This window comes from Idiotropiscis lumnitzeri, chromosome 12 (genome assembly GCF_059441095.1).
Source record: "Idiotropiscis lumnitzeri isolate Australia: NSW breed Sydney's pygmy pipehorse chromosome 12, RoL_Ilum_1.0, whole genome shotgun sequence".
Lineage (NCBI taxonomy): Eukaryota > Metazoa > Chordata > Actinopteri > Syngnathiformes > Syngnathidae > Idiotropiscis > Idiotropiscis lumnitzeri.
The window spans coordinates 13,297,824-13,317,688 of record NC_142402.1 but is presented as its reverse complement, the minus strand read 5'-3'; the positions used below and the strand labels follow the sequence as shown (position 1 = coordinate 13,317,688).

At 39.6% G+C, this 19,865-nt stretch overlaps 3 protein-coding genes across 11 annotated transcripts in view; 2 read left to right on the top strand and 1 right to left on the bottom strand.

The window, feature by feature from the left end:
• Nucleotides 1-954: 954 nt before the first annotated feature.
• Nucleotides 955-8,457, top strand: LOC148326007 (mitochondrial adenyl nucleotide antiporter SLC25A24-like). Its single transcript, XM_088310238.1, has 10 exons — nucleotides 955-1,594; nucleotides 1,714-1,840; nucleotides 2,310-2,397; nucleotides 3,191-3,302; nucleotides 4,627-4,785; nucleotides 4,863-5,015; nucleotides 5,092-5,199; nucleotides 6,083-6,250; nucleotides 6,324-6,474; nucleotides 7,978-8,457. Exons 1-10 carry the CDS (start codon nucleotides 1,415-1,417, stop codon nucleotides 8,157-8,159), a joined length of 1,428 nt encoding a protein of 475 aa, XP_088166364.1. The 5' UTR covers nucleotides 955-1,414; the 3' UTR covers nucleotides 8,160-8,457.
• Nucleotides 8,458-9,295: 838 nt separating this feature from the next.
• Nucleotides 9,296-13,512, top strand: prkab2 (protein kinase, AMP-activated, beta 2 non-catalytic subunit). Of its 3 annotated transcripts, XM_088310869.1 has the most exons (9): nucleotides 9,296-9,314; nucleotides 9,493-9,656; nucleotides 10,578-10,757; nucleotides 10,831-10,988; nucleotides 11,529-11,622; nucleotides 11,871-11,985; nucleotides 12,673-12,806; nucleotides 12,876-12,944; nucleotides 13,026-13,512. In XM_088310869.1, exons 3-9 carry the CDS (start codon nucleotides 10,599-10,601, stop codon nucleotides 13,101-13,103), a joined length of 807 nt encoding a protein of 268 aa, XP_088166995.1. In that variant the 5' UTR covers nucleotides 9,296-9,314; nucleotides 9,493-9,656; nucleotides 10,578-10,598; the 3' UTR covers nucleotides 13,104-13,512. The 3 variants fall into 3 exon arrangements, with proteins under 3 accessions (XP_088166995.1, XP_088166994.1, XP_088166996.1); XM_088310868.1 differs by lacking the exon at nucleotides 9,296-9,314 and having other exon boundaries at nucleotides 9,413-9,656; XM_088310870.1 differs by lacking the exons at nucleotides 9,296-9,314; nucleotides 9,493-9,656 and adding an exon at nucleotides 9,705-10,171.
• Nucleotides 13,513-15,115: 1,603 nt separating this feature from the next.
• Nucleotides 15,116-19,865, bottom strand: part of LOC148326005 (myomegalin-like) — a 40,787-nt gene continuing 36,037 nt past the window's right edge. For 6 of the 7 annotated variants that reach the window (XM_088310428.1, XM_088310421.1, XM_088310425.1 and 3 more), the window contains 3 exons: nucleotides 19,594-19,640; nucleotides 19,349-19,403; nucleotides 15,116-17,597 (listed from right to left, as the gene is read on the bottom strand). In XM_088310428.1, coding sequence (XP_088166554.1) covers nucleotides 17,467-17,597; nucleotides 19,349-19,403; nucleotides 19,594-19,640 — 233 coding nt within the window. In that variant the 3' untranslated portion in view covers nucleotides 15,116-17,466. The remainder of the gene's footprint in view (nucleotides 17,598-19,348; nucleotides 19,404-19,593; nucleotides 19,641-19,865) is intronic. The other variant, XM_088310426.1, reaches the window with a different exon arrangement.

The following is a 19,865-nucleotide window of genomic DNA, read 5'->3' as shown; positions in this document are numbered from 1 at the left end:
TTTGCATGAGTGTCGAACTGTACCGCGTCATCCTGGGCTGGCATGTGCACAGGCATTTTTTGGGACAGGTGCTTCAGCCTCCTTCCCAAAAAGGTCCCCGTCCTCAACGATTTGAGTAATTCGGTCGGCGTGGTAGAGGGCACATAATATTAAAATTTGTCTGTTCAGTAGTGAGCAAACGCTTGCACGCACACGCGTCCACACGCACGCACACATGCGCACGATTCAAGAGAGGTTCCATGAGATTCAACGATTTAGATCATTTAGAAATATTACAATGTACAAGGCTAACAGAAATCCTCTGAATAATGTAATAGATATATAGATGTAATAGAATAATGTATAGAACAAAAGTCCTTAAAATCCCAAGATTCAGTACCAAAGTGATGGAAACTAGTGTAATTGTGAAAGTGTTGTCTGTCAAGTGTTGAACTACAAAGAAACAGTCAAGGTCAATAAATGTATTTGAAAAGATCAAGGGTGTTAATAATAATTATTGACAGTTTTTTAAATGATTTGGAATACTGTGGTAAATCAATTAGGTGCAAAATTGAATTGTATTTGAGATATGTAAATATGTCCTGTAAAAAGGGACAGAAAGAAAGATTTTTTTTCTCTGCTCGTGTTCATTCTTTTTTTTCTCATGTGAACATGTCTGCTTTTCCTTTTATGTAATGAAAAAAAATCTCCAGTCGGATGATTGAAATGATTATTTTAAATTAATATTTTACATTTGAAAAATATCACAGCACACACAACAACCAGAATGTCACAAAACGTCTGATCAGTTATGTCATTCAAAAGCAGATACAAAAAGTTTTCGTTCAAAATTTAAAACTACTGTGTCAAAAAAATAGTTGCTATCGGTTAATCAGGGGAAAAAATGCAAAATCCAGCAAGGTAAATGCAAATTTGGCATCAATTGCAATGAAATGTCGCCCTCAAGCGGCCACTTACTGCACTGCAACCAGGAAACCTAACACTGCGTGTTTCAAACGACATGTCTGTGGAGATGGATGGAGAGAGAAGGCCCGACATTTCCTGATTCGTTTCTCTCCTTGTAGCACGCATGCTGCCAACTGAGAGGAAGTTCACCTTAGGGGCACCCTGCTACAATCTTCTCGCCCACAGGTTGTGTGTGAAGGAAAATATTCTAGTTTAGCTTCGTTGCAGTTTTTCCGCAGAAAATGCTGCGAATAGCGTCGCAGCCAACGTAGCTCCGCCCTTGTAAATGCTGCAGTTCCCTCTTGGAAAGCCTCGGAGCTCTTTGCGTTGGGACTGCACGTCAGTTCTCCAAACGATTTCAACAGCACACCTCTTGAGCTTTTACGTTGGCGTTATAACGTCGTGTCTTGCTTCCAACATGGATTAAAAGCAATTTCCTCGCACGCGCTGCTTGCACAAGACCTGCACCATGTTTCGGACGGTGCTCAGCGGTTTACTCCCAACAGCCCGGTGCTGGGATGCCGACAGTGAGCGCTCCTACCAGGACCTGTTTGAGAAGCTTGATGCGAATAAAGACGGCAAGGTGGATGTCGCCGAACTGCGAGCGGGCCTCAAAGCGATGGGAGTGTTCCGACAAGGTGCTGCTCAGGTACAGCTCGAACGGGAGCTTGTGTGCACTCCGGAGTCCTCCTCGATCGCCTCCCTTTGCATGCATTCCATCTGGAAAGTGCTGGCATTAAAGAGCCAGTGCTTTGTGTGTGTTTGCAGAAAATTGTAATGAGTGGTGACCAGAATAAGGACGGCAGCTTGGACTTTCACGAGTTTACGAAATATTTGAAGGAGCACGAGAAGAAACTGCGGCTGACGTTCAAGAGTCTGGACAGAAACAACGACGGTAAGGAATTGCTTCACCGCTCTGCAAGAGTTCACTCTCACAATGGCACACATTCAGAAAAAAATATGAGACCTCTGCTAAATTTTCAGTCTAGATAAGTGGTTTGCAAACTGTCAACTCCCAGAATCCAAAGATAAATATTGTCATTTAGTTAGTTTAAAAAATAAAAAAGAGTTAAAGTATGAAAATGCATCAGTATTTTATGGCCTGTTGATCTTTTTATTTATTTTTTTTAACAAGAAAGCATGGTAATCATTCTAATAGTTCTGCTTTGTTTTTACTGTGGACCCTTGCGATAAGGACCGAACGGGTGTGTGAAAAGAGAATAAAATGTTTAGATTCATGTTGTTGTGAAAACCTCTTGAACTTGCATCACATTCTCATTACTAAATTTAATGTCCATTTTGGTGCAGTATATCAACAAAAATGACTAAAACCCCATCTGCAATCATTATTATCTATATGTCAGGGCGTATTGATGCCACCGAGATCCAGCAGTCTCTTGCAGAACTTGGCTTGGAGATCAGCAAAGTGGATGCTCTGAAAATCCTGCAAAGGTTTGTTCATCAACTTGTCACGTTTTTTGCACCAAAACCTAAATTAACCTAAGTGGGAATAAAAGAGCTTAATGAAAAAAATGTCTTCACAAAGATTAACTTGCTTCAGCATTGTTTAAATAGGTGAAAATGAGTGTGGTTGTGTAACCGGAAAATAAATGTGGCCAAAATATTTAAAGCATCTCTCAGAGTGATGATAATAAATACAGTTTATTATTTAATGTATGTGAATGTACAGTGAACGCATCCGTGAAAATCTAAAAGATAGTGAGGTAACTACAATTTATTTTTGCAAAACACCCTACAAATTGAAAGCTAATTTTCTCGTCATTCTATTTTTTAAAATGACTGAAAAACCGAAACTTAAAGCAAAAGATATCGATGGTAACATTTTCAACAAATCTTTATACTGTAATTTCGTCGAACGAAAGTCTGCTAGCTTAAAGACAAGCTAACAGAAACTAGCATCAATGCTACAGTACTTATAAAACTTAAAAAAAAAAAAAAACAATGCTAACAGTCTTGTCCTCTTTCCACTCTGTGAATTCAACTAATATAAAAATGGCAAAACGTGGTACTTTTTTTTGCTGTTAATTATGTTACATTTCTTTCAGTTAGACTTCAGCTGCTCAGTATGTTACGGTACAACTCTGAATTTGGACTTGCTTATATTTTGGGGAAAAAAAAAAACATAAAAAAATGACCGCATAACAACAAACAACAAAGCAAAGATGAGCTGCGATACAACGGCGTTTCACTTTGGCATTCAACATCGCATTTCTTTTTCCTCCAGCATGGACATTGATGGCACTATGGTGGTTGACTGGAACGAGTGGAGGGAACACTTCCTGTTTCACCCCGCACACAACCTGCAGGAGATCATACGCTACTGGAAACACTCTTCGGTACGACTCATTTGCATGCAGTCGTTAAATTAAAGGCTCGCTTGTGAAACGCCGTCAATCAATTTGCAGTGAAATCAAGTCACGTGTTGTTCAGTAGTCGCCCTGTGATAGATGTTATGGATTTTTATCTCCGCTGTAAACATTTTGGCCACTGCTTAGAAGGACTTTAGCTGTCGAAAATAATTAGGTCAGGTTTGTTGTAGCACTCCCACTGGCTCTTAATCCAAATTAAGAGGAGAGTGCCCGGGCTGTATTTATATACGATATGCTGCTTGGGATCCATCATATGGACAAAAGTATAGGAACACCTGTTTGGAGGTGATAGCCCTTGCAGCCAGAGCATCTTCCACCATTCTGAGAAGACGTCACACGATTTTAGATTGTGCATGCAGCAATTCATGTCATCATCAACTCACACTAAAGAAATTGTGATCAATCTCAAAAACCTGATGTCCTCGAAAAAGAGTAAAGACCTGTTTAAATCAGCGTCAGAGATACATTTAGGGCAGGGGTGGGCAAACATTTTGATTGGTGGGCCACAATGGGTTCTAAAATTTGACAGAGGGATGGAGTGTTTTGGTCACCTCACCTCATTGGAGAAAAAAAATTCAATTTAATTTTAAATGAAAATGAACAAAAGCATCACAACAAAATATCTGTCTTTGACACACCATAATATTTAGAAAATAAAACATTAACAAGGTTGATTCATTTAATTTTTTTCAAGTTCGGCGGGCCGGATTAAAACGTTTAACGGGCCGCATGTGGCCCCCGGACCGTAGTTTTCCCACGGCTGGTTTAGGGACACATGGCCATCTCGGATTTAAAATGTTGACCAGTGTAATCATTTTAGGCTCATTATTTGCAACTGGATAATAATATTTGGTGCGGCACATAAGGTTTGGAATCACCGGTGTAGTAAAAAGAACATGCATGTTGCGTGTTGTTTGGTTTGAGAACCAAACAACACTTTAGTCTTGTTCCTCAATATTGGACCACATGACTTGAAATTACCTCTGCAACTCGTGTGTCATCAGCGGCCACACTGCTTTTGCTTTTGGGAAAACATTGCGTATGTTTATCTGAAGCTAAGCAGAGTTCAGTCAACACCAGCGCTGGTGATTGGTTATTTTTCTTGACTAGTGGCCTTTAAATAAAATACCACTGATCGACTTACAGTACTGTATGGCTGTTGTGATTCTTGAGTTTAATGTTTAATCGTCTCTGTCGAGTTTGTTAACTTGTTGCGACACTTCAGACGTCACACTTAAGAAAAGGAAGTCGCAGCACGGTAACTTGCGAATGTGGTTGATGTGGCCCGTAGGTGCTGGATATCGGTGACAGCCTCGCCATCCCTGACGAGTTCACCGAGGAGGAGAAGAGTTCAGGCGGCTGGTGGAAGCAACTGGTCGCAGGCGCCGTGGCGGGCTCCGTCTCTCGCACCGGTACGGCACCTCTCGATAGATTGAAGGTTTTCATGCAGGTAAATCCACTTTAACCAAAGATTTGTCTTTGGTTTGGATCGGGAAATGTAAATAAAGTTGTTTTTATTTCATGCAGGTTCACTCCACCAAAAGCAACAAAATAAGTCTGGCAAGAGGTTTCAAGCAGATGATCGTCGAGGGAGGTGTAACTTCACTGTGGAGGGGCAACGGGATCAATGTTCTGAAAATCGCACCTGAGACGGCCATCAAATTCATGGCCTATGAGCAGGTTAGAAGCATTTTTTTTTTTTTTTGTATGCAATGTGATGAAGATACAGAAAGGCATTTTTTTTCTTTGGTTGCAGTTTAAGAAGTTGTTGTCATCAGAAGGTGAAAAAATTGAGACACACAAAAGGTTTCTGTCTGGCTCGCTGGCTGGCGCAACCGCACAGACCACCATTTACCCCATGGAGGTACCATTAATGTTTATTTAATTACACTGAACCCCCATTTATCGCGGCGGATGTTTTGAGATACACCCAAAATAGGTCAAAAACGTTTATTTTTTATTTTTTCAGCTTCTTTTAGGGACATTGACATGAAATGTCATCAATGGGAATGTCAATTAACATCAGCTAGTTTTTTTGTTTTGTTTTTAATGGGAATGAGTTGACCGTTTAGCCGAGAAAAAAAAAAAAAAGCTAACGATAGCCAGCAGATGACAGCTTTGGATCTTGGATCTTAATGCGAACAAAAACGCAAAACACCGCTAAGGGCTAACGAAATAAAACTGATGGTGCAATAATCATAAAACTTTCAGTAGCAGCCCATGCAGATGGAAGAGACAGCAATACTCATAGGCATATATTCTTTATCATCGGCAAAAAGAAAACAAATAACTTCACTGCAGTTTAGATATGATGGTCTCCTGTGTTTTGTCATCAAATCTTTGTTTAGTATGCCAGTATGTATTATACACACCCGAAGGAGCAGCGAATTGCTCATCAAATTATGATGTACAAACTGTTAAATTCTATTTTATTAGGTTCATATTGTGTGTTTTTATAAAGTAAAATACTCCAGAGTGCTATTAAAAAACATGGAATATTTTTTGGGAGTTGTTTGCAGCAATTACAAAAACTAGTTTGATATCGGGGGTAGTATCGTGCATGTCAAGGCACCATGGTGCACGGTAAATACCCATCCAAAAAAAAAAACTACTACACGATATAGTGGGGGCAACACGGTCAAATTTATTGCAATAAGTCACCCAGATGGAGTAAATAAAAGAGGAGAGAATACATTGTTTTCTGTGTTGTGTGTTTTCTTCTTCATTTTTTTGTCTCCTTCCTTAAGGTTCTAAAAACTAGACTGACATTGAGGAAAACTGGCCAGTATTCAGGAATGTTTGATTGCGCCAAGACGATCCTCAAGAAAGAAGGTGTAAAGGCCTTCTACAAGGGCTACATTCCAAACTTACTCGGCATTATTCCCTACGCCGGGATAGACCTTGCCGTTTATGAGGTATGCAGACCGTAGCGACACATTCTTAACGTCCAAATTCCTCTTCTGAACCGATCGGGCACCTTTGCTGCAGAGTCTAAAGAACGCATGGCTATCGTACCACACCAAAGACTCGGCTAATCCGGGTGTTCTTGTGTTGCTGGGATGCGGGACGATTTCTAGTACCTGCGGACAGCTGGCCAGTTATCCACTTGCGCTCGTACGCACGCGCATGCAAGCAAGAGGTAAGATGACTGCAGTTTAACGGATGAAAAAAAGCTATATCGGGGGATGTAATTGTGAGGAGATATCGCCTGTGGTGGCTGGAGAACCTTGGTCAACATCACTATAAAGTGCTTTTGGTGTTCTCATCAGTCATAAAAATGTAGCAGCATAATGAAACTCTTCGGTCAGGTGTGGGCAAACTGCGGCCCGGGGGCCACATGCGGCCCGTCAAACGTTTTAATTCGGCCCGCCAAAGTTAAAAAACATTAAATGAATAAACCTTGTTAATGTTTTATTTTCTAAATACTGTGTTTTTTCAAAGACATTTTTATTATAATGATTTTGTTCACTTTCATTTAAATTTTTTTTTTTTTCTCCGATAAGGTGAGGTTACCAAAACACCTCCATCCATCTCTTCCTGGTTTGGCCCCTCTGTGAAATTTTAGAACGCATTGTGGGCCGCCAATCAAAAAGTTTGCCCACACCTGTTTTAGGTGGTAATTTGCATTAACAGTTCACACAAATGCGATGGAAAGTATCTTCAAATGTGTTTAATTCATTTTATGCATTTTTTATCATCACATGTGCTTGATGTGTATTTTGCCTTAGTAAAATTTTAATTGATGTAGAAAAAAAAAAAAAAACTGCCCTGTCATCTTGCTAACTGAATTGTGATGCTAATTGAAGGTCCATTGTGCACTCATTAAAAGCTAATATTAGCCAAAATAGTCCACCCTGTCATTGTCTACCATGTCGGCAATATCACAAAAAAAACATGCAGGAGCTTGACCAACACACATTTCTAATAGCGTAAAATCTATTTAATCCAATGAATATGAAATCCATTTGAAAATCTCAACTTCACTTCGGTGCAATAGTGAAACCTCATGGACACCTTTTTGGTTGTATTCACTCAAACACTATCCACAAAAAACATTGGGGTGAAATTTCAGGATGAACCTAAAAAGAAGCAATTGGACTCTCTCCAAACGTTTGACTGCACTTGTCTAACTGTTCATGTTTCAGCACAACTCGCATTTTTTTCCCCAACAAGAAGCGGAATGGCAAAATTTACAACAGATGCTTGATCCATGAACATTTCCGAGCATGACGGTTTCTGTGGCTTTGTGTGACTCTTACAGTCCCTCTATCTCTCTTGCAACCTGCTGATGATATGCGTCGTGGCCACTTCCCTCTGAGTGCATTCACTTTGAAGCCTTGTTATCAAGAGGTACAGTTGATCAATGTTTAGGCGTCGTCTTGGTCTCATGAGGACAAAATATGAACAGCATGATGAACAGGACTGTTTAAATACCAATTCTAATTGAACCCAATGATGTTTTGGTGGTCAACGTGGATCAAACACCTGTTGTGAATTTTGCCATTAGGCTCCTTGTTAGAGAAGAGCAAGTCATGCAGAAAGTACTGAAAGATTAAACAGTTTGGACATTCATTTGGAAATTTCACCGAATGCCCCACATTTTTATGCATATGTCTTTATTAACGAATTTATTTCTCTTTAGCGTCCCTGAATGCTTCAGACCAGCCCACCATGAGTTCCCTACTAAAGAACATTGTAGTCAAAGATGGCTTTTTTGGACTCTACCGAGGTATCCTGCCCAACTTCATGAAAGTCATTCCGGCCGTCAGCATCAGCTACGTCGTTTATGAGTACATGAAGATCGGTCTGGGAATCAGCAAATGACCCTGCAAGCAAATACGTGTGGACACTCTTACAATGAATGACCTGAGATGGCTGGTGTAACGTGGCATGACTTCCACCAGCTCTTACTGGACCCCTGCGGTCGTACAGATGTACTGTATTGCACTAAGGATGGTCTGCTATTAGCTAAAATATGAATTATTTATACTTACAGCATGCTTCCTTTGTCTTCCTGCTGCTGAGAAAAACACTTAAATGTACGCCCTTTGCAAACAATACTTGATTCAAGCGACTGAACTGTATGTGAATGCAAGCATAAAACTGTGAAACTACAAAACCACACAGGTTGTCTAATGTGACCTATTGTCAAGCTTACAAAAAAAATTAAATGATGGTTAAGTTTAATGAAAATGTATTTACTACTCGGCTCATTATGCCTCTAAAATTGAAAAAAACAAAACAAAAAACAAAAACATGGGTCGTTTAGCTGTTATTGTTTTCACTAATTAAATTAATTATACAGGCTATAAAACAGCATATTTTGTGGTGCTGTCCAAGTTTTTTCCTTCTTTCATAATTGGTATGCAGATTCATGAGAAGAAATTAGAAATTAATGAAAGATGTTGATATTGAGACATTTTTACGCACATTTGTATTTTTTTCGGGGTGCGCTAATTCTTTGACCTGTGATTGGCTAGTACCCAGTTCGGGATGGACCCCGACTACTGTCCACGCCCGCGACCCTCGTAGGGAATCGGGATAAGGAGTTCACATCATGGATGGACACTTCTCTGACGTCAAAAATATACATATTTTTCCTTTTAACCTTCCCTCCGCAGAAACATACTCGGCTGAAAAGTTGAAAGACACATTTAAACAGAGCTGACACATTGGCTTTTATTTTAGATCTACAACTTTTGCGTGAACAGTTATATGCTTTAATTACACCACGAAGCTTTCTAAATGATGCAAACATTGAAAAGTCATGTGTGTTCGTGTACGTGACTGTTGTGCGCGCGCGTGTGTTTAATTTTTCCGTATTTTTGAATGTGTCCTTCTTGCATCTCCGTAGTTCTAAAACTATCAAAGTGTCGTGTGTGCGCGCGAGGAGAGCATAGATATACAAGAAAGTACGCCTGGGCGCTGGTTATACGTCAACATTGTCGCCATATTGGATGTTACAAAGTGGAGCGGTCGGTAAGCTGCATCGTGCACTCAGAGCCAGGTCTCGTTGGAGGACTGTACACTGACGTTTGCTTGTATTTTTTTCCATGATAGCATAATTTTTTTAAACATGATTTTATCACTTTGTGTCAACTATTATGAATTATCCTATGTATATAATACTGTGAATCTTTCCTACGCGATCCTGTAGGTACTTTAGGTTCTGTGCTTCCACATACAAAATGGCGGACGCGCGGACGTATCGTAGCAGCTGTCACCCTGCTCAAAGTGGATAATCTATATCTACATGTCTATGGTGGAGAGGAGGAGGGTTCTCGCTGAAGACAGCAGGGTGATAAACACCAGCTGGTCAGGGTGAGTTGGTCGCCTGATTTGCAATGGAATGTTTGTAAAAGAAAATAATTTTTATCGTGTTGTCATGCACGAACGTGACAGCACGGGCGATTACCTACGCCACAAAGCGGCCCGGTAGCGGTAACACAGCCTGTGGTTTAGGCTAGGGGTGCTACAAGCAGCAGCTAAAAATACACATGTCGTCTGTGTGATGTGTGGAGGTTACAAGTCGAAGGATACAACATGTTCACCTCTACTGTCATTGTTTTTTTTTTCATATCGATTGACAATCAAGGCTTTGGACAATGGTGACCAACCATCACATGGTTTACATCAGAAAAATATGGGAACACTATGTGAAAATCCGCATATAATTAACGCCTTAAACCACCCAAAATTCCGCGAATAGATGATCCGTGGATGCCGAGTATTCCGTTGCATGAATGGCAACAGAAAGATAGAGATTCATTGAATATTCTGCCACCTAGTCGAAGAGCATTCTTCTCCCAGTCACTATATGTAGCTGCCACAAATAGGTGAATTAATGTTACATTATTTGAAATAAATAACCATTCTAGATTTCAAATAAGAGACCACAAGTTGGCACCAAAGCACATTTCCTCGTAGAAAAGTGCTAATTGGTGTCAAGCTAGTACGTTGAAGTGATACATCTCAATTGAGAGACTGTAAGATCGTTGAGTGTCGGCAAGTTTAGCCTGGGTTGTTATAGAGAGTCTTCGTCGCATGTTTATGTTTTGGCTCTGCACAGTTACTATTAACAAGCTCAAACGTTTAAACAACACAGGCCTGGTAATTGCTTGACAATGGCTGTGGTTCATCACACTTCTGGTGCGCTTATTCTGAATATCAAGTAAAATAATAATTTATTTGCTTTATAAGTGCTCTGGTAGTAGTCTGATTATTTGCAATTTTTTTTTCCAGTGGTGTAAATACTACGGCATAATGGGCAACACAAGCGACAGGGTATCTGCAGACCGCCACGGGGCTAAAGCTCACCGCTCCGACAGCGGCGGGGGTCACAAGGACCTTGAGCCCAGCAACAAGATGGTGGACAGCACGGACGACCCCAACATCTTCAACACACACGGCCTGGAGTCGAAGGTTCTGCAGAAATGAGTTGCGCCACAAAAATGAGCGCTCCTTGAATTGTGGTTATTTGTATTTACAATTTTAGGTGTTGGGAGAGAAAGAATTCACCCCAGATCTGGACGACCTGGTGAAAACTGTTCCTCAGGCACGCCCCACGGTTATCCGATGGGCTGGAGGAGGGAAGGAGGTCTACATTGCTGGCTCCTTTAATAACTGGAGCAACAAGATACCGCTCAATAAAAGGTAAAACATCTATTCTTATTTTTTTTTGTTTAAGTATTACCTGTGGTTACAAACTGTTTTTCATGAAAAATGCTATAAACAAAATTAGGGATGGGCGAGTACTCAAAAAGTGACTTGTCGGGCTGGGAAAAAAAAAAGTGAATATTGAACAAAATGATCAGCTGATGAATCAGGTTGACGTTAACGCCACTATGAGACTTCTCGCACTCAACTCAGCTTTATTAATAGAATACTTGGGGAAAAGAAAACAACAGCTGCATAGAACGTGCTGTAAATAAATAAAAAATCCGACAGAAAAACAAACGCTTAAAACAGTAAATGAATAAAAACAGTAAACAGTTCAAGTGACTGGGAGACTTTTAAGATTAGTTTTAACCTAAATATTTTCACCCGCTATTGTGTGAATAGATTTGTTCTTGAGCTATAATATTTATGTTTTTGAACAAAAATGAAAGCCACATACATGTCACTTCATGTCTTTCCTATAGTCTCTGCTCATTCCTGATCATAATCTGATGCTCTTCTTTTTTTTGGACAAAGCCACAGCGACTTTGTAGCAATCCTCGACTTGCCCGAAGGTGAGCACCAGTACAAGTTTTTCGTGGATGGGCAATGGGTGCACGATCCCTCAGAGGTATGTTTGATTTCTTGACTTGCGATCTAGAAATTGTAATTTTACTGTTTTGAATTTTTTGATTTGCTGAGAGTTGTTGTCGCTTGAGCTAAAATTCAAAGAACAATACAAACGATGAAACATAATGTTTTAGCAAATGGAAGGATGGATAAATAAAATAAAATAAATATTCAAATGTTAAAAGAAATTAATTTCCAATTAATTCCCGCCAATTTGTAAAAGGTGATGTCTGTGTCTTGCTTTTCCAGCCAGTGGTGACAAGCCAGCTTGGCACCATCAACAACCTGATCCAGGTGAAGAAGTCCGACTTTGAGGTGTTTGATGCCTTGCAGGTCGACTCTCTGGAATGCTCTGACACATCAGGTGTGTTTTTTTTTTACGTTTTGTTATTTAAAGGGTGAAGTCAAAACCTTTCTTTGAAATATGTTTTTCCATGTGCCCCCACTTGTCCACACACTGTACAGTTGATGCATAGCAGGTGGGCCCGTGAAAAGCAAAAAAAATCGGAATTTAACTGATGGTCATTGAAATGTATTAGCGGAATTAAAGTCTTCTTTTACCAAACCTCCAAAATTCTTAAAAAACAACCCTGATAACATAATACACATTATATGAAAAACAGGACTATAAAATATTGAAAAAAATCATGGAATTAAGCAGAAAAATCCACTCGTTTTTTTGCATTTCAGTGGGCTGCCATTTTGTCGTTATACTGCCCCCTGCTGTCTCATAAAATTGTCATCAGTGTGCGCTCGGGCTCACATTGCGACTGTCACGTGACCAAACCCAGAATGCAGACTTAGTGGAGGGTTGTAACATAGACATCTTATTGCAAAGAACATTTTTGACCTGTATTCCTCTTGAACTCACTGCCACGGACGACTCTGGATGTCAAACCTTCATTTGAGCTGGCAATCAATGAGTTTGTCACACATGACGAGGAAAGCAAAATTCACCAAATGTCTGATTGCAGTTCTTCTAATGTGTCACTCAGTACAATCTCTCCGACATCCAACAGTCATGCCCCACTAACTCGGCTTCCGCTTCCAGATTTGTCCAGCTCCCCTCCAGGTCCGTACGGGCAGAGTCAATACGTGTTCCGACCCGAGGGGCATTTCAAATCTCCGCCCATACTCCCCCCTCACCTTCTTCAGGTCATACTCAACAAGGACACAAATATCTCAGTAAGTACTGACTGCTTATCTTTTTTTGGTCCAGTTTTTGTGTGATAACGCGTCCCTCCATCTTGGCAGTGTGACCCCGCCCTGCTGCCAGAACCCAACCATGTTATGCTGAACCATCTGTACGCTCTATCCATAAAGGTCAGCCTGCATGTTTTTTTTTTTTTGCTCTACGCAACATGCAAATGATGTACGGCTGAGCTTTTCCCAATGCATTTGCAGGACGGCGTGATGGTGCTGAGTGCCACTCACCGATACAAGAAGAAGTACGTGACCTCGCTGCTCTACAAGCCCATCTAATCCTCACGTCTGCTGCTGCCTTCGGGAAAGCAGCGTGTTGGTTTTTGTGGAATTTAGTGGCAAAATCTTGCACTTGAAATACGTTTACGGCTTAAAGGCACCGGCCGTGGCCTCATGTCTACATTTAGGGCTATCCAACACAGAATGTAGCAACGTGCATCCGCAGTTTGATGACGACTACCCTGTGGCGTTGACTGAATCACTGTGTGTCTTGAATGTTTTGCTGCACGTTGTGATCATATGCATGTCAGTGTGTTTAAGTCGGATTTCAAGGATACCGAATACATTAGGGCCTGACCGAAAGGGATTTTTTGAGGCCGATTGCGTCATTTGGCAGAAAAAAATTCAGATAACCAATTAATCCAATGATTATTTTAAGAAATATATATTGAATAAAATTTCATCTTTTTGTTCTTTGCCTACAACAAAGAAACCAATTACAGACAGAACATTTGATTGTTTTATAGCACTTTATAACACATTTTCAACTACAAAACATGCATTTATATTTAGATCAGACATGTATGCAGTACGTAAGCAACATTCGGAGTGACGTTGCTGGCCAAACTTGATTTCTGCACGATGTCCTTTAAAGTTAAATCACATTTCTTCTACTTCATTATTTTCTTTGCCATAAAGTGATGAATATGAATCCAGTCACCATTTACAAATCATGACGCTAACTTTAACAGAGTTGCATTGGGAGAGGATGGAGAATTTAAACTTTAAATTTATTAAAAAAAAAATAACATGCATGTACATTCTTTATCCAGAACAGAGTTTATTTACTGTTATATGAGAATGTAAGATTACATCGGCATTTAATCGTCAAAACTCCAGATTATTTTGAAAAGGCCATATTTCATCTGATATAAACGGTCGGGCCCTAGAATAAGTGTTCACACGTTCATTCAGTGGATGAAGAATTTTAACTGACGTTTTGAGGTGGTATTGCTCGAACATAAAGTGCAATAAGAAGTCTGATGTGCTGTTTTTTTCCACGGTGACACCAGTTCAGTACAGTATGTGGAATGTTTTTTTTTTCTGTTTATTGATGAATTGAAACGGTAACATGTTTGTGTGCTGAGGTGACCATCAATATCATTTATCTATGCAGTGCGTTTATTCTATTTATTCAATCAGACGGTTGTGTTACATGCGTATATGCTGACGGCGGCATACGAATCAGACGGTAAAACTTGAATTTTGCAGCCATTTTATGGATGTTTCGAAATGCTTTGCGGTTCAAGCGTGAAACGTTTTTTTGCACAAGGTTGTACTTGTTAAAAAAAATAAATAAAAAGGATAAACTTTTATTACTGCTGGTCTGTCTGGGATATTTTCTTGTGTGGGGCAAAATGTGTTCTGTTAATCATGACGTGCTTTGCAAATATTGAATTTATTTTTTTTGTTCTTCCATGTTTGATATATTTTATTTTTTCAAGCTATTGAACAAATCAGCATATGAGATAGTTGACATTTAAAATGAAAAACGGATGGTTTTCTTCCGTTTATGAACAAATAAATCCTTTTTAACTTAAAACAGTCATTCAATGGAAACTTCAATTAAATTACAGCTTAAGTGTTTTTATTAATCTGTTGAACAATAAAATTTATAAATATACATAATGTATATATACAAGGGGTTGTGAAAACCTTTTGATCGGCCCGTGTAAAAATTGACAGAGGGGTCAGACCAGGAGCAGATGGATGGAGTTTTTTGGTATACTCACCTCATCGGAGAAAAGAAATACATTTGAAATGAAAATGAACAAAAACATCACAACAAAATATCTGTCTTTGACACGCCAAGGGATTTAGAAAATAAAACATTAACAAGGTTTATTTGTTTAATTTTTTTCAAGTTTGGCAGGCCGGATTGAAACGTTTAACAGGCCGCATGTGGCCCCCGGGCCGTAGTTTGCCCACGCCTAATATATACAGATGTATGTAATGGCGCAGGATAAGGATATCATTTTGAGTGTCCCAAAAATGGTTTTCATCAAAACAGATGCAAGGCACTCAGATTTTTATTTTATTTTTTATTAGTTCTTTCCCAAAATCGTTCATCAATAAATACATTTTGGCAACACAACACACTGAACTTTCATCAGAGACAGGATCCATATGAGTCCTGCATCGGCTTTTTTTCCGTTGTTTATAAAGCAAATCTAAGCATCGTTCCAGCCACATCAAAAGCTGCACTGGCTTAATAGCGCTACCATATATACATCCGGAACTCAAAAAGACATCCCCTCTTAAACAATAAGGCGTTTTTTTTTCCTGCTCTAGCAGGGAAAATACTCCAATTTTAAAAGGAACCATCTAAACCAATGTGACTTGATCCTTTTTGAGCTCAATGAAAAAGCTTTAAATCCAAAGTCAAGCGAAGCAACAATATTTTTGCGTGGACAATGTGTTCAGTGGCATGACACTGTTAAATGCAAAGTGTTTTCTTATCGGACACAGCAAGTGGCCTCTATGAGCTGCATTTAAATAATACATGGGAAGAACACACTTTGAAATACAATGATGTTTAACATCAATTTAAAAGATATTGCACAGCTACCCCAAAATGCTGAACTTTGCACAAAGCAAATCTGTTTATTCAAGCGCACGCTAACACACACACACACACACATACATACACTCGCACATAAAAAGTAGGTTATTTACAACATGAATGGCACATGTACAAGCGTTAAACAAAGCAAAATGTACAGAACAATGATCCCACCAGTAGCATGCCAAAGTTTGCGTCATCTATAACATGACCGTCGGCCACGAGATTGTCAAAAATATAGAAACACAAAATGAATGGCATGAGGTCTTTTGGAGAAACTCTGCCTTTTTTTTCCCAAATTTGTTTTGGTCCAAAAGTAGAATTCATCGCACAACTGGAAACACACCATACCTGCGCCACGTGGTTCGAGCAGCCTTCTGATTTCTTATAGGCTAATTCCTCATTCACATGGTTAAGAAGTTCAAACTTTGGCAAGTAATGGCAATCTCCCGTCCTATATTTGGATTTTTTTTTTTTTTGCCCCCAATGTCTTTTTACAATCATGATCATGCACACTCCAGTGATAGCTTTAAGTCACTGCATTATTGCACATGCTCGTACGTCAGCTTTTGCAGCACTTCAAACTCACAAGTCAGCAAACATGCACGTTAGAAATGCCAAATCTCGCCACTTTAGCGCTTGAAGAACCAAAATGGAAGCTGGTGACAAAACACGGAGCCACTTGCTGGTGTCTATGACTCGTCATTGAAGGACGCAGAAAAAAGATTAAATAAAATCACAAAACATCCACCGGGCCTAAATTCCTCTATTATCGCGATGAATACATTATTAATGTCAGCGGGTTCGATTTGAAGATGGAAATATTTTTGGTGATAGATTAGTTTTTCTTTGAGTGAACTTTCCTTGACCACACACACTGCACACCAACAATACTGTTCAAGTTTGTGGGTCACTTGTAAATAGCTTTAGTATCTTAAAGAAAAGCAATTAAAAAAAAAAAACATTTGCAAAAAAAAACAATAAAATGTCTTGTCATGTCAGTTAAAACGGTCAGTAATACCTGACCAAAAAAAATAATAAAGTCATCCCAATCTGGCGCGATCTTGTGCATGTCTTTGAAAAACCACAGTATTTAGAAAACAAAACATTAACAAGATTTATTCATTAATTTTTTTTCAAGTTCAGCGAGCCGGATTAAAACGTTTAACGGGCCGCATGTGGGCCCCGGGCCGTAGTTTGCCCACGCCTGCTCTAAATTGATGAGCAGGTAACCCCCTAATGTGAGAAAAACAACCTATCAGAGGAAGTGGCACACTCAGGCACGCCCCCTACGGCCTAGGGCGGATCTTGTCTGAAACCCACGCGGAATATCCACTTCCAGAAAATAAAAAAAAAACTGTCCATCCTCCAAAAGTGGGCAAAGGACTAGTGCTTTTCTTTAAAAATAAATAAATAAAGCCATTTCTAAGTGACCCCGCACTTTTCATACAGTGGTTTAAATGTGTGCAGATTTCCTCTCACAAATCAATTTTTTTTCTTACGTGCACAAAACACCCTTTTCCCTCCACAGGCTCTCGGAAGAAGACGTTCCGTTTGGGGGCGTCTTCAAGCCGCTCCATCCGGCTTGTCGCTGCAACCACCAAGGACACGATTCACACACCTTCTGTCATACACACTGCTGAGCGTTAACACTCAAAGAATAACATTAACTGTGCTTTTGGGGGCTTGGGGAAGCTGAAGGGAGTTGGGTAACGCCTGGTTGGAAGGGACAATGGAGGTCTTGGCGATTTGAAATATCGAGGTCACAGGTGGTGGCATTGAGGCTGATTGTTTGGTGGTCTAATGCAAGCATTGGCTGGTGCGCTTCCTGGCCGCAGGTCGCTGGTTGGCTGCGGGGGTTTTGACGCCGTGGGTCCTCAAGCAAAAGACATCAGCAGGTTGCTCTCGGACATCCCCTCCTGGCTCCTCAGCTGCATGCAGGAGAGAAGGTTTGGAATGAAATTGCGCAGGATAAGCAGCCACAGATATGACGTGGGAGCAAATGGAAAAGATTGTGGCCACAATATAGAGAATTTCCCAAAAGTCACTCGATACTTCCTGTTCTCGTAATTGATTTTGATGTGGAATGAATTTATTGGAATCATTTTAGAAACTTTTATTTTTAATTTTCAAATATTCAAGCATCGTGTTAATGCTGAAAACTCTGCAAAAATGTTATAGTGGCTTTTTAAATTTTTAAAACTGCTGTTTCATTTTTGAAGAACACGTCCTGTTATTGCAGTTTCAGTTTGTCATGACGGTGGTACTTTAAGTGGTACTTGGTATAAAGACGTCAAAACAAAACAAAACAAAAACGTTTGTTAAAATAAAAATGAAAATACATTGTGCATTTTAAAAAAACAAACTATATTAAAGCGAACGTACAATTTGGGGAATTAATTCACAATTAAAATTTTATTTGTATTCATTTTTTTCATTATTAATAATTAATATAGTAGCTCTCAGGATTCATTTCAAATGTATTCCTTTTGGTATTATTGTATGGCCTTACAGAGGAAGGAAGGGTGAACGGTTTGGGATTTGTAGTTTTTTGTTTTTTTTTAATCACGCAACAGATTGTCACCTTTTTTAAAAAAAAATATCTCTCACTCAGCAAATATTCCATGTACAGTATACATAAGAAAGCTAAAACTAATACTAAAATGAAAAAAAAAAGCTCAACAAAAAATGAAGCAAAACAAAGGTCAAAACAAAATAAAAACTAACTGTAATGAAAAATCCCAAACCGTTATCAGTAGGTATAACCTTAAGGATTATCATGTTTCAGGTTTGCTCCATTTCATTACGCAAGTCTGTCCATGTTTTCGCGGTAACATTTCATCTATATTGCAGCAACAATTTTATTCATTGTCTCCCATGTCCTGTTGGAGGCTCTGTGTCAAAAATGACTCTGAAAAATAGTTCTGGCGTTTATGTTAATTATATGAGGATGCAGACAATGTGCTCAAGATAAGTGGTGAGTGCCGTGCTCCTTAACATCAACAACAAAAACACACACACACACACGGATACACACACATACCTATTTGAAGGTTTGTGACAACACAGCATCAGAAGAAATTAGGCAACAAAAACAGTGATGGAGGTTCTTCCACACCAAACCGATCCCAGCATGCTCTTTTTTTGGATCTCAAATGTTTCTGATTTGATTGAAAAAAATTCACCACCAAGTGTATGTACAGATGCGCATGCGGCGAAGACTCTCTGTAACAACCCAGGCTAAACTTAGCTACTTCCCGACATACAAAATTTCTTGGCCTGCTCTCGGATCCTATTTAAACATCTTGTGACATTTTCGGGTGTTTCAGAAAGACCACAAAAACGTGAATAGGTGTGTTTCAACGTGACTTTGCTAATAAACCTAAGCATGCATGTTAGGTCCATTCAAGAGATTGTTTGTTTATCTCTGTGATTGGGCTGCGCCTCTCGCTTGAAACCTGCTGGCATGGCTTCCAGTTCACCTGTGACCCCGATGAGGACAAGTGCTATAGAAAATGGATGGATGGACTGTTGTGCTGTTAAATGGAGGTGAATTAAGCTGGTGAAGCGTGGATGTCAGCGTGATTGCAAACAACAAATGCACAACGAGCTAAAAGCTGCCCATCCAAAAGCAAACTCATCATCTGGGACAGCCTCGACGTATTCTGGGCAAGACAATTACCGGTGTAGGGAGAGGAAGAGGAGGAGCTTAGAGAGGAAAGTCTCAGCTCGTTCTTCTGGAAGTGTTCACACGCAGTGACGAGTGTGAGACGAAGGGACGAGTAAGACACAAACAGACAAGAAGTGATGCAATCACAGATAAGAGTAATGAGAAGAGAGGAGAAAATCCGGAAGCAAATCATGATTTAACCTTAGGATGAGTCACACTGTAAAAAAAAGGACATTTACATTTTTTTTTTTTTTTACCTCCAAGTTTGTCCTTGCTTTCTTCAAAACATCACGAGTCCTTGACACTGAAAAAACAAATTGAAAAGACGAGTTATTACCGATGTTTAATTTTTGTTTGTCAATTAACAGAGTTACTCCAAAATGTTGTTTATGGAAATATTGTGGTGCCTTGAGGCAGGAGTGCCAGTAGAACAACCAGTAGCCTATTGTGTTAGTATTACATCCAAATTTGGAAGTGTTTGAAATTCATCTGCTGCGGCGCTTTCTCTCCCACTTGTACCAAATTTGGT